The 11,173-nt window shown below is 42.4% G+C and overlaps 1 protein-coding gene across 2 annotated transcripts; it reads left to right on the top strand.

Annotated features, from left to right (window-relative positions):
- Positions 1-111: 111 nt before the first annotated feature.
- On the top strand, positions 112-10,842 carry LEO1 (LEO1 component of Paf1/RNA polymerase II complex). Of its 2 annotated transcripts, none has more exons than XM_077785897.1 (12): positions 112-216; positions 1,611-2,336; positions 2,571-2,675; positions 3,190-3,284; positions 3,970-4,115; positions 5,267-5,351; positions 5,678-5,772; positions 6,047-6,181; positions 6,885-7,020; positions 7,300-7,486; positions 7,753-7,850; positions 10,565-10,842. In XM_077785897.1, the coding sequence occupies exons 1-12, from the start codon at positions 159-161 to the stop codon at positions 10,631-10,633; spliced, it is 1,935 nt and encodes a 644-aa protein (XP_077642023.1). In that variant the 5' UTR covers positions 112-158; the 3' UTR covers positions 10,634-10,842. The 2 variants fall into 2 exon arrangements, with proteins under 2 accessions (XP_077642023.1, XP_021393120.1); XM_021537445.2 differs by having other exon boundaries at positions 10,561-10,842.
- The last annotated feature ends 331 nt before the right edge of the window (positions 10,843-11,173 follow it).

The following is an 11,173-nucleotide window of genomic DNA, read 5'->3' as shown; positions in this document are numbered from 1 at the left end:
CGGCCCCGGCCCCGGCCCCGGCCCCGGCCCCGGCCCCGGCCCCGGCCCCGGCCCCTGGCGGCGGCGGGCGCGGCCCCTTTAAGGGGAGGCGCCCCTTTGGGAGCTGCCCCCGCCGGGCGGCCCGCGCGAGCGGCGCTCCGTGTGACGTCACTGCCGCCATGGCCGACATGGCGGATCTGTTCGGCAGCGACGCGGACTCGGAGCCCGAGCACAAAGGTGTGGCGGTTCTCGCGCTGTCTCTCTTTCTCTCTCTCTCTCTCTCTCTCTCTCTCTCTCTCTCTCTTTCTCTCTTTCTCTCTCGCTCTCCCTCCCTCCGCCCGGGTGCCCCCGCCGCGGGCTGCGCCGCCTGTCCCGCCTCGCCTCAGCCGCGGCCCCCGAGCGCGGGAGGGAGGGAGGGCGTGGGGCGAGCGGCGCGGGGCCGCGGCCGGGGTCCGGCACCTGCAGGGAACAGGGCAGGTTGTGCGGCTGCAGCCGAATCCTGGAAACAGTAGAACACCTGCTTTAGGTCCCTGACGTTTTAAAAATCTTGCATGCGTTCATTTAAATTACTTTTTAAGGCAGGTGTTTTTTTATTTTCCAGCCTCGGCACTGAGGAATAGTTCCATTGTCATAAACTTCCCTGGGTAGATGATTTGGATTAAATAGAAATTGACATTTTGGATTTTTAGGATCTGATAAATTGCATCCATATAGTTAATTATTTAAGCCCTCACTGTTTCAATTATTACCTTCGTTTGTGTAATTCTTTATTCGTTCTACAGTTTTAGAATCTTAGATCACAGCTTCTACTTTGAAACTTTGGCACCTCGATCATTTTCATTGTGCCTTTCTTTGGCTGTGCTTTTATTAGCAGCCATTTTATTTTACTATTCTCACTGACTGTTGATCTTGCTGACAGTTCTCTGTAGGTTCTCTCTGGCAGTTGGGTTGTGTTTTCGGGGTTTTTGTTAAAGCAGTGCACATCATCTCACGTGCATGCTCAGAGGGACATCTGTCACAATCTGCTTGTGCAGGGTGTCGTGATGGTTTGATAAGGGACTCCAAAAGTGCAAAAAGGCAGGGGACCATTAGTTTAATCACAACAAATGCACCTTTGTTTTGGTACCAACAGAAAATGTGACAGAGGGGACAGAAAAGGAAATAAAGAATAGAGAAAAAAGAGGGAAAGGGGAATATAGCTCCCACTGTCAAGACGAGATCCTCGACGGTCCAGCCACATGGATTCGCCATCGTCCATGGGGTGCACCAAAATCTTTCCAAAAAGTCACAGTTTATGCAGTCTTTAGCCAAAGTGAGAGGCATCTGGCCAGAAGGTGGGGAAGATTGAGGGGCCATTGTGTAGAACCCATTGATCTGTGAAGCAGGTGCAGGCATACAGGTTCAGGTACAAGCCACCGCTTGTCACAGCCTGCTCAAACGCAGGGCTCTGTAGGAGCACAGTGAGCACCCCTGCTCACAGTCACTTGGCAAGTGTCCACATCACCTCAGCCACGCCACAGGTCCTGTCAGGGTCTGCAGGGTCCTTGCAGCGGTCGTGGGGCAAACGAAGGGAACTTCTGACTGTCTCTCACAGCATCCTGACTCTTGAAAGGCTGATATTTGTTTGGCAGATTCCGATTCTGGCTCTGATTCCGATTCCGACCAGGAGAACGCTGGCTCTGGGAGCAATGCTTCTGGCAGTGACAGCGACCAGGATGACGACAGGGAGGCCGTAAAACCCAGCAACAAGGAGTTATTTGGAGATGACAGCGAGGATGAAGGGGCATCCCATCACTCAGGGAGCGACAACCACTCTGAGAGATCCTACAACCACTCGGAGGGCTCGGGGCACTCGGAGCACGAGGACAACGAGCAGTCGGACGGGGAGCAGCACAGCGCCTCCGAGGCTGCGCACGACGACGACGAGGATGAGCGCGAGCACGGCTCGGAGGAGGGCAGCCATCGTTCCGAGGGAGAGGGTTCTGAGAAAGCTCATTCAGAGGATGAGAAGTGGGGCAAGGAGGACAAAAGCGACCAGTCTGATGATGAGGAGAGGCAGCAGAACTCTGACGATGAGGAGAGACAGCAGAACTCTGACGATGAGGAGAAGGTGCAGAACTCAGATGAAGATGAAAGGCCACAGGTGTCTGATGATGAGGAAAGACTCCAGAACTCAGATGAGGAGAAAATGCAGAACTCTGATGATGAGGAAAGGCCACAGGCCTCAGATGAGGAGAAGATGCAGAACTCAGATGATGATGAAAGGGCCCAGCGGTCTGAGGAGGAGAAGATTCAGAACTCTGATGATGAGGAAAGGGCCCAGCACTCTGATGAGGAGGAGCAAGAGCACAAATCTGGTAGGAATGAATACAGAAATAATGATTTGCTGCTGGTTTGGTCTCTGTTGTTTTATTCACATTGGCCTGAAAAGATTGAAACTTCAATGTAAAAGCATTGATTTCATAGCTTTTAACTATAGTCATCTTTGCATATTTTTTTTGATGCAGTACTTTCAGAGCTTATTAATAGGAATTTTTTAATCTGTGGATCAAATTTTCTATTTTGCTGAGAATAATTATGCTCCTTGATAGAGTCTGCAAGGGGCAGCGATAGCGAGGATGAAGTTCTGCGAATGAAGCGGAAGAAACCAATTGCATCAGATTCGGAAGCGGAGAGTGACACAGAAGGGCAGAAAGGTAAATGTTGGGGGGGTTTGTGGGGTTTTGGGTCCTTTAATCCTCCTCTTGAGCCTGCCATTCATCAGCTACAGGGCTTGATAGAATTGGTAGCGTTTGCTGGACGGTGCCATGGAAATAACCAAACAGACATCAGGAATTCTGTGTGGGATGCACATGCTGGTCCTCTCCAGATAGCTCTGTCAAGTTTTCTCTTCTGCAAATATTCTTTCATGCATTTTTACTGAAAGATACTGAAAAATGGTTCCTTTAATCAGAGCAGCCCAGGGAACCTGTACTATATTTTGTGGTGGTTTAGCTGGCTGAGGAAGAGGTGCTTATATTCTGAGAAGTAAAACCTCCAAAATGCATAATGAAATTTCTTTACTTCTGTTCAGTTACTTGAATAAGGATTATCTTATACTCTTCTGTTGTCATTTTCTAACTTGATTTCCTTATTTGATGAATAAATCTTGCTTTAGGGCTGTGTGTGCATATATATGTGTGGTTTAAAATTGTAATTTTTCTGCTAAAGAGCATGCAGATGTCATGGATCTGTTTGGAGGTGCCGATGACATTTCCTCAGGGAGTGATGGAGAAGACAAGCCACCAACCCCAGGACAGCCCATTGTGAGTGGACTTGACTTTTGAGATAATTAACATGCACTCTGCACTCTGAAATGCAGAAGACCAATTGAGTTGGATAATATTCTAGTAAAAAAAAAAAAAAGACTAGTGACGTTAAAGTAGCATTACAGATGATTTTGTCCTAGCTGAAAGAATTATTAAGATTTTATACATATCAGATTCATCTGCCTTCTCCCATCCCTGCTTCACTTTTTGAACTTTAAAAAAATATAAAGAATAGTTTGACTGCTACCAAATAAAATACAAAGCCATAGCTGTCTTTGATACCTTATTGCAACTATTTGAGAAATATTTTTAGTTTTATGATAATTTTTCATCTTTTATTGATAATAGATAAAAATACCTTCTTTAATCCTGTAGAAAGGGTCCCCCAGTCTCCAGTGCTCAGCTGAAAACTCTGTTGGCTCCTTTGCTGTTCTTTATTGTCTTTGGTCTCTTGAGTTTGCACTGGTGCTTGAAGTCATTTAAAGTGCCACATGACAATGTGTTGAATTCCTCATTCAATGAATTGAATTCCTTTCATTTAAATTGCCTGAATTCTTTTCTCCACATCTTCCTGATCTCTCTGTGCCTATGAATGACTTTTCTTTAAGCAAAATGGAATTATTGGAGCAGCAGTAGCCAGATAGGGTTTTTCACTTATGCTCCTGTTCTTTTTTTTCACTAGGATGAGAACGGACTGAGTCAAGAACAGCAGGAAGAAGAGCCTATTCCAGAGACCAGAATAGAGGTAGAAATACCAAAAGTAAACACAGACTTGGGTAATGATTTGTATTTTGTGAAGCTGCCCAACTTCCTCAGTGTGGAGCCCAGGTAATTGTACATTAAATACAGGACTGATAAAGTTTTTTAGTGTTTCCCTATATTAATTTAGTGTAGTATGTGTTTACCCTATTTAAAGTTGTTGACATTAAGATGCATATTTTTGGTTGTGATTAGTCAATAGTAATGGTTGTTTTCTAATCAGGTAATTTTATTATGAATGTGGGTTTCAGCTTGATTGAATAGCTTACTGTCTGTAAAAACCAGGCAGAAATGTGATTTAATTGAAAGTACATGCTGTCAGTTGAATTTTAAGCATAAGTTTAGGCTCTCAGAGATGTGAAAGGTGAATGCGCTGACACTTATGCACTTCCCAGTGATTAAAAACATAATTCTGAATTTCAGAACAAAGCCTTTTTTATTTGTGTATGTTAAATCTACTATTTATGAAGAGGCTGGTTGCCTGTTTTCCTAACCAAAACTGAAGACATTTACTTGAATGCCTAAGGAGCAGCAAAATAAATTATTAAATAAGAGTTGTTTGTGATGTTAGGTTTGGCCCTAAAGGCCTCCTTCAGCACCTGCAGCACAAGGCTGTTGAGTCTGAGTGTCCTGCTGAGCAGCTTTCCTGCTTTGTTCCCAAGATGCAGTTTTAGCTGGCAGCGCAGCCTTGTTGGGGTCACACCTTAGCTCAGTCACTCTCCTGGGCTGGGGCTCTTTCAGGGGAGAACTGTTCCAAATCTGGGTAGTGGCTGCTACCAGTGAGAGAACTCCTGGTGATCTCTGGAGGTCAGACAGGACTGAAAACAGAATTTACAGTAGCAGAGTCCATCACTTTTCCCTTGAGCAGCCTTGGAGCTATTAGGAAGCAGGTTAGGGAAAGGGTTCCCCCCTCCTCATCATGCTGACATAAGGAAACAGAATTTTCTGAGGCAGGCTTGTTTTGTTCAGCTGGAACATTCAGAGTGTGAATGTTAGCCTGTAGCTGATGGTAGAGAGAACACTTGGGCCGGGTCCCCAGGCTGGGAATTAGTGCATTGAATTTCCTGACTGCAGAAAGGGCTGTCCCACACTGCAGTGCTTGCTGTTGTGGGCAGGGAATAATCTAAAACTCTCAAGCACTTCTTAACTTGCACAACTCTGCAATAATCTGCACTAATTTTCTTAGAAGAATAAAGAATGTGTTGTAAAATTTGTTGCAGACCTTTTGATCCCCAGTATTATGAAGATGAATTTGAAGATGAGGAGATGCTTGATGAAGAAGGTAGAACTAGGTTAAAACTCAAGGTACAGTATTAATTTTTCTTTTGTCTTTTACACTCACCTAGGCACTTTCCTTCCAAGTCTATTTCACACCTTTTGGAATGGTGTTTTGAGTTTTCATATTATTAAAGTGTGGGCACTGAGGAAAGTTGATCTATTTTAGTCATAGATTTTTAAAAAGCTTGACAGCTGCATTTCGCCTATAAAAGCAATACTTTTCACCTTTATTTCTTTGCATTATGACACAAATTATCAAGGCTTTCTAACTGCAATTCTTGACCTGTATAGAGTCTTTTAACACAGTATTCCTTATGAGCTAGAAAAACTGTTTTGTTCTTTTCCCCCTACAGGTAGAAAACACAATACGATGGCGGATGCGACGAGATGAGGAAGGGAATGAGATCAGAGAAAGCAACGCACGGATAGTTAAATGGTCAGATGGAAGGTTAGTTTGCACTCTTTGTTACTGAAGTAATGCAGTTGTTCTCGCAGTAACATGCAAAATTGGAAGGTCGGCAAACTTTGACATAGTTCTGCACAGTACAAATTATTTTAGTCTCAGTGCTTTGAAAGGTTTATGCTCTGCCTAGTTTAGATTGAAATGTAATTATTGGCTAGATATAAAAAGGAAACATAAAGGTTTCCTTCATTTAGAAATGAGGCAAAAAAATAGACTGCAGTGGTTTTATTGAGTAACTGATGTGGGAATCTCTTTTAAGCATGTCCCTTCACTTGGGCAATGAGGTCTTTGACGTGTACAAGGCGCCGCTACAAGGAGATCACAATCACTTGTTCATCAGACAAGGGACAGGCCTGCAAGGACAGGCTGTGTTCAAGACCAAGTTAACCTTCAGGTAAACTGCTGTTCTATATCAAATGTTGATACTGTTTTTGCAATTAAGTGTTGTAACTGGTATATAAAGATTAGATATACCAGTTTTTAAAGCTTCAGAGCTTCACTGGTTAGTAAGAATGTGCTATTTTCCAGACTCAGTTTTTCAGTAAGACTTGTCCTACATTAGGTGTCCAAGCTGGGAATGTAAATGTTCCATTTCATGCATTGTGTAGGCTACATATAGGTTTTTTGTATACATGTTTTAATTTGCATTTTTACATGCAATCCTGATTTGAGTCAGAAAAACTATTACTGTTCCCTGAAATTAATCTTCTGTCTGAGGTACAGTTGCTATCAAGATGGCAACTGCTTCTTGAGATATTGATGTGAACTGTGAGGAGGATGTATGTTTAAGGTTGATGTTGATAGGGAGGATGTTGATAAGGGTCAAAGATTGTAGGATTCTAGTCTCATTAAGGGTAAAAAAAGGCCTTAGAGATCTTTGAGTCCAACTGTTAATGGCTTGACTGCTGATTTTACTGAGAGAAGTCTTGCTGTCTCCAGTCTCACAGTGCACTGAAATACTTTTTTAAAAAGGGTTGATGCTTTTACTTTTGTGCAGATAAATCTCTGGATTTTCAAGTATGCTGGCCCTACCATTGGCTTTTGAAAATGGATGTGTTCCATAAAGAAGTTTTTAACTCCTAGCAATTTTTTACCAGGCCACACTCTACAGACAGTGCCACTCACAGGAAGATGACTCTGTCTCTGGCAGACAGATGTTCAAAGACCCAGAAAATTCGTATTTTGCCAATGGCAGGCCGTGATCCAGAGTCTCAGCGTACAGAAATGATCAAGGTATTGTGGCATGGAACTCTCCAGTCTGCTGGTTTAATCTTCATTATCACAACTGTGCTGGACATTTTTGAATATTCTATGATTTATGAAAAACTAATGTTTTGGCGTTTTAAGCAAGAGTCCCAAGCCATGGGTGTGGCTTGCTTAACCTGGCAGATGACAAAACAAGGAGAATATTTGCAGCCTTTACACTGCTGTGTAAAAAGCTACAGTAGTAGTGCTCTTGAGGTGGTTTGGGGGTTTTTAATCCCTCAGTACACTGCTTATCTGTTTGGCCAGAAAGAAGAGGAGAGGCTGAGGGCGTCCATCCGCCGGGAGTCGCAGCAGCGGCGGATGCGGGAGAAGCAGCACCAGCGCGGGCTGAGCGCCAGTTACCTGGAGCCCGACCGCTACGACGAGGAGGACGAGGGGGATGATGCCATCAGCCTGGCAGCTATCAAAAACAGATACAAAGGTGGCATCAGAGGTAATCATAAACCTTAACAGCGTGTCATTAAGCGTGATTCAGACAGGGTAATTGCTCAGGAGAGCCGTGGTAAGATAGGACTTTGCCAGTTCATTTGATACGTGAAGAGGTGTTAATTCAGTTCATGTAGGTTTATTTTGTTTACTCTGGACTTAGGTTCTGCAAACATTTTGTGGCACTAAATATAAGACATTTTTAATATTCTCTCTTCCTCACCAGTTTCAGATAAACATATTTGGCTTTTTATTTTTTTCCGGAATGTGCAGAGGAACGGGCTAGAATCTACTCTTCTGACAGTGACGAAGGCTCAGATGAAGATAAAACACAAAGACTACTCAAGGCAAAGAAACTTAATAGTGATGAGGTAAGAGAAGGACTTTTTTCTTAAGCTGCTCATTTTTAATGAGGAACATTTCTTTCACTAAATCTAGTGTTTAAACTTGGGACTTCTGTGGTTTCATTTATGCCATGATGAATGTGTTACTTGACTTGGCATGCTTTCCTTGGTAATTAATCACCAATTTCTTATGCACTGCATTAGTTCACAGACCTGAGTAATTCTAATTCCCAAAGGAGGACACTATTGCTATTGCTGATTTAAAGATGGAAAAAATTATGCAGAGTTATGTAAAATGAATTTACCAAAATTATGCAAGGAGTAAGAAGACTTAATATTGGAATCCTAGTGCAGTGTTACCTAAGTTACGTGGTCCTCTCCTGTTTATTATGGAAATAGTGGAAGCATTTTCACATAGTATTTCTGCTCTTTTTAAGTAGAAGAGTTAAAATACTGAGTTAAAAAGACTTGTTTTCCATTGCTAACCATACATTTTCCATCACCCCAGGATCATCTGAAACACTGGGCCCTGATCAAATTAACTGTTAGCTACAGCAGTAGTGCTGTTTCCTGATCTAAAATGGTGTTTTATTGGTTTGTAATCTATTACTGCTGGGTCTTATTAAATGAGTCTTTGTGAACATTGAATTTGAGGTTCAGTTCAAGTCTGTCACTGCTGATACAGCACTGCAGTGTTATACAAGGGAGCAGGCTGCTCTCATTTTCATTTCTGTAGTGTGTTTCCTGTAAAGTCCCTGGGAGGCCTCACTCCCCAGCCCCTTAGGTGTTTTCTGTGTGCTGGTTGCAGGTTCTTGGTGCTCTTACAGAGTCAGCTGAGTTATTTGCACTAACAGGCATTGTAATGTGAAGTGGAATAAGTAAAAATTAATTTTGTCTCCCAAAGACATAGATTCCTGGCTTTTTATTATATATCAGAAAAATTTAATATATCAGAGAATATAACAGCCATAGTGAGCCATGTAGACAAAACTGTAATTTTGTAAGCCCCGTGAGCATTTGTTAGTAGAAATTGAATTGTTGATTTTTAAGACTCTTACTCGATGTTAGTTCATGACACAGCAATGTGAGGACTCCTCAGTTCCATTCTCTCAGAAGAAAAGGTCTAATCAGCAGCATTTCTCTGCTGCTTGAGGAGCCCAGCCTCCATTTTAAAGAGTGACTGGAAGGTAATGCTCCTCTGGGGCCTTGGAGTGGTGCTGCAGTGTCACAGAAAGCCCCAGTGGTGCTCGAATTCCTGTGTTCAGTCCCTGCAGGGGGAGTGTGGTGTTCAGTGCATACCCACACATGTGGAACTCTGGCTGCCTTGTACACTCACTTGCTTTTACCTGCTGTCAGTCAGCAGTGCAGCACAAATCTTTGTGCTGATAACAATTTGTTACCGTTACTGCAAATGTCAGTCTGTTATTAATAATATACTTTATCACCACACAGCAAGTAGTTTCACTGTTGCTGCAGTTATTGGGGATATTCTGCTGAACAGGAAGATGACTCACTGAACAATAGCCCAGCTAGATTACAAGAGAATGTTTGTTCTGAGGAAGAAGCTATCATTGAGATTCCCACCCCTGTTAATTTCTGTTTTCCATGCTTAAAATTCCTTCGTAACTGCGATTCTCCCGGTACGTACTTAACACGTTCATATAGAATCACACACTTCTGGATAAATAATTATTTCTTGGAGTTCTGAAACACTAAAGTTCTAGAACTCAATTTTTCCTCCTTAAAATCAAAGCAAGTTGCTTTTAAAAAAAATAAATAAAAAGCCAAACCCATACTTCCAGAACCAACAGATGGGAAAAGGGATGAGGTTACTTCGGCCTGAGAGTATTTTTAAAGATACACTTCTTTTTCAACAATAGTTGAGTTACCACTTGTTCCTCCTGTCATTATTGATGAGTTTTGCATGAACAACTCGTGATTTAAAATGTTGTTTGGAAGGATGATTCAAACTGAACTAGAGGAAATATACATGGAGCAAAAATCAACCTGTTGACTCCATGACCTAAAAACTGTAGATCAACCCTATAAAAGTCTTTATGGTATTGCTTGTAAGCAGGTAATTAACTCAGTGATTTGAGTTCATTTGACCAGCTCTTTGAAGCCTCATAAACTATAAACTGTTACATTTCTTGGACTGTTAACTGGTCTGAGTTCCAGTGAGTCCTCCTAATTTTTTTTCCTTTATGCCAGAGAGCAGTTAGTTTAGTTTTGTCTTTCTGATGAGCAAAATACCTGCACATTTCCTGAATTCCTTCTTTGCTTCAGTAGCTCTGATTCAGGCCATTCAGGTATAAATAGTCTGAAGACTTAGCAAAACTGCAGAGGCTGCCTGAAGGGAATGTGTCAGTGTGCTGGAGAACTCAGTGCAAGTTCTCCAGCTCATGAAACCTGCTGAGAGTGTTCCTCACATGCTGTAAATGCAGATAATGCAGAGAGACTCTGCATGCCATGCTCAGGCAGAGCAGGGCCAGCAAGGGGTGGAGCTGCAGCTTCCTGGACCCTCCTGGTCTGGCACTGGGAGCAGCCACTCAGTGCTGAGGGTAAAGACTGGCACAGAACCAGCCCTGCTTCACAGTAGCACAGAATGGAAAACTGGAACTAGTAATTCTGCTTTTCTTACAAGAATGACTTTGAGGTATTTTTGTTGTTGTTCTGTGTTTTTTTTTTCTTTAGCTGGAAATATGGTGGTTTACTTTTGTCCTTTTTTTGCCTTTAGGAAGGTGAACCTTCTGGAAAAAGAAAAGCAGATGATGATGACAAAGCAAGTAAGAAGCCTAAGAAATACGTGATCAGTGATGAAGAGGAAGAAGATGATGATTAATATTAAGGAAGCGCAGCAGTTGATTTTTTTTGTTGTTTTTTCTATATATATGTTTATATATATTGTACAGTTCTGTTAGAGCACAGATGTAAGTAACCATAAGGGGCATATTTTGATAAAGGAAAATTCCTAAGTCTGCGTTTCTGCTGTGAATAAAGTTTTTTTGACTTCCTTTGACTCTTAAGAGTTGTGTCTCATTGCAGCAAATGTTGCACCAGGGATCATCACAGTGCTGATTTTAATTTTGCACACTGCATTTCAGTTTTGAGAACTGTAGTAGCCAGTTACCAAGTGAATTGGTCATTAACTTAGTGAGTTCATTGGGAGAAGCCTTGCTAATCTCTGTGGAATGCTTAAATAAGTTTGCCTGACAAGGGTATGATGATAGAGCTTGCTAAGAACATACAGTGGTGCAGTACAACTCTGTTTCTCCCCTGGATATTCCTTACTGGACAGTACATTACTATGCTGGTATAGTTTGCTGACTAAAAATATTTCTTGCCCTGTT

Source organism: Lonchura striata, chromosome 11, assembly GCF_046129695.1.
Source record: "Lonchura striata isolate bLonStr1 chromosome 11, bLonStr1.mat, whole genome shotgun sequence".
Classification (NCBI taxonomy): domain Eukaryota; kingdom Metazoa; phylum Chordata; class Aves; order Passeriformes; family Estrildidae; genus Lonchura; species Lonchura striata.
The sequence above is the reverse complement of the archived record's forward strand: the minus strand, read 5'-3'. Positions and strand labels throughout refer to the sequence as shown.

What these genes read in the sequence shown, in the direction of transcription:
- LEO1 (XM_021537445.2), top strand. Translation starts at nt 159, where the DNA reads ATGGCCGACATGGCGGATCTGTTCGGCAGCGACGCGGACTCGGAGCCC. An exon ending in CAACCCCAGGACAGCCCATT is followed by an intron (nt 3,285 to 3,969) that starts GTGAGTGGACTT and finishes TTTTTTCACTAG; the next exon opens with GATGAGAACGGACTGAGTCA. An exon ending in TTCCTCAGTGTGGAGCCCAG is followed by an intron (nt 4,116 to 5,266) that starts GTAATTGTACAT and finishes AATTTGTTGCAG; the next exon opens with ACCTTTTGATCCCCAGTATT.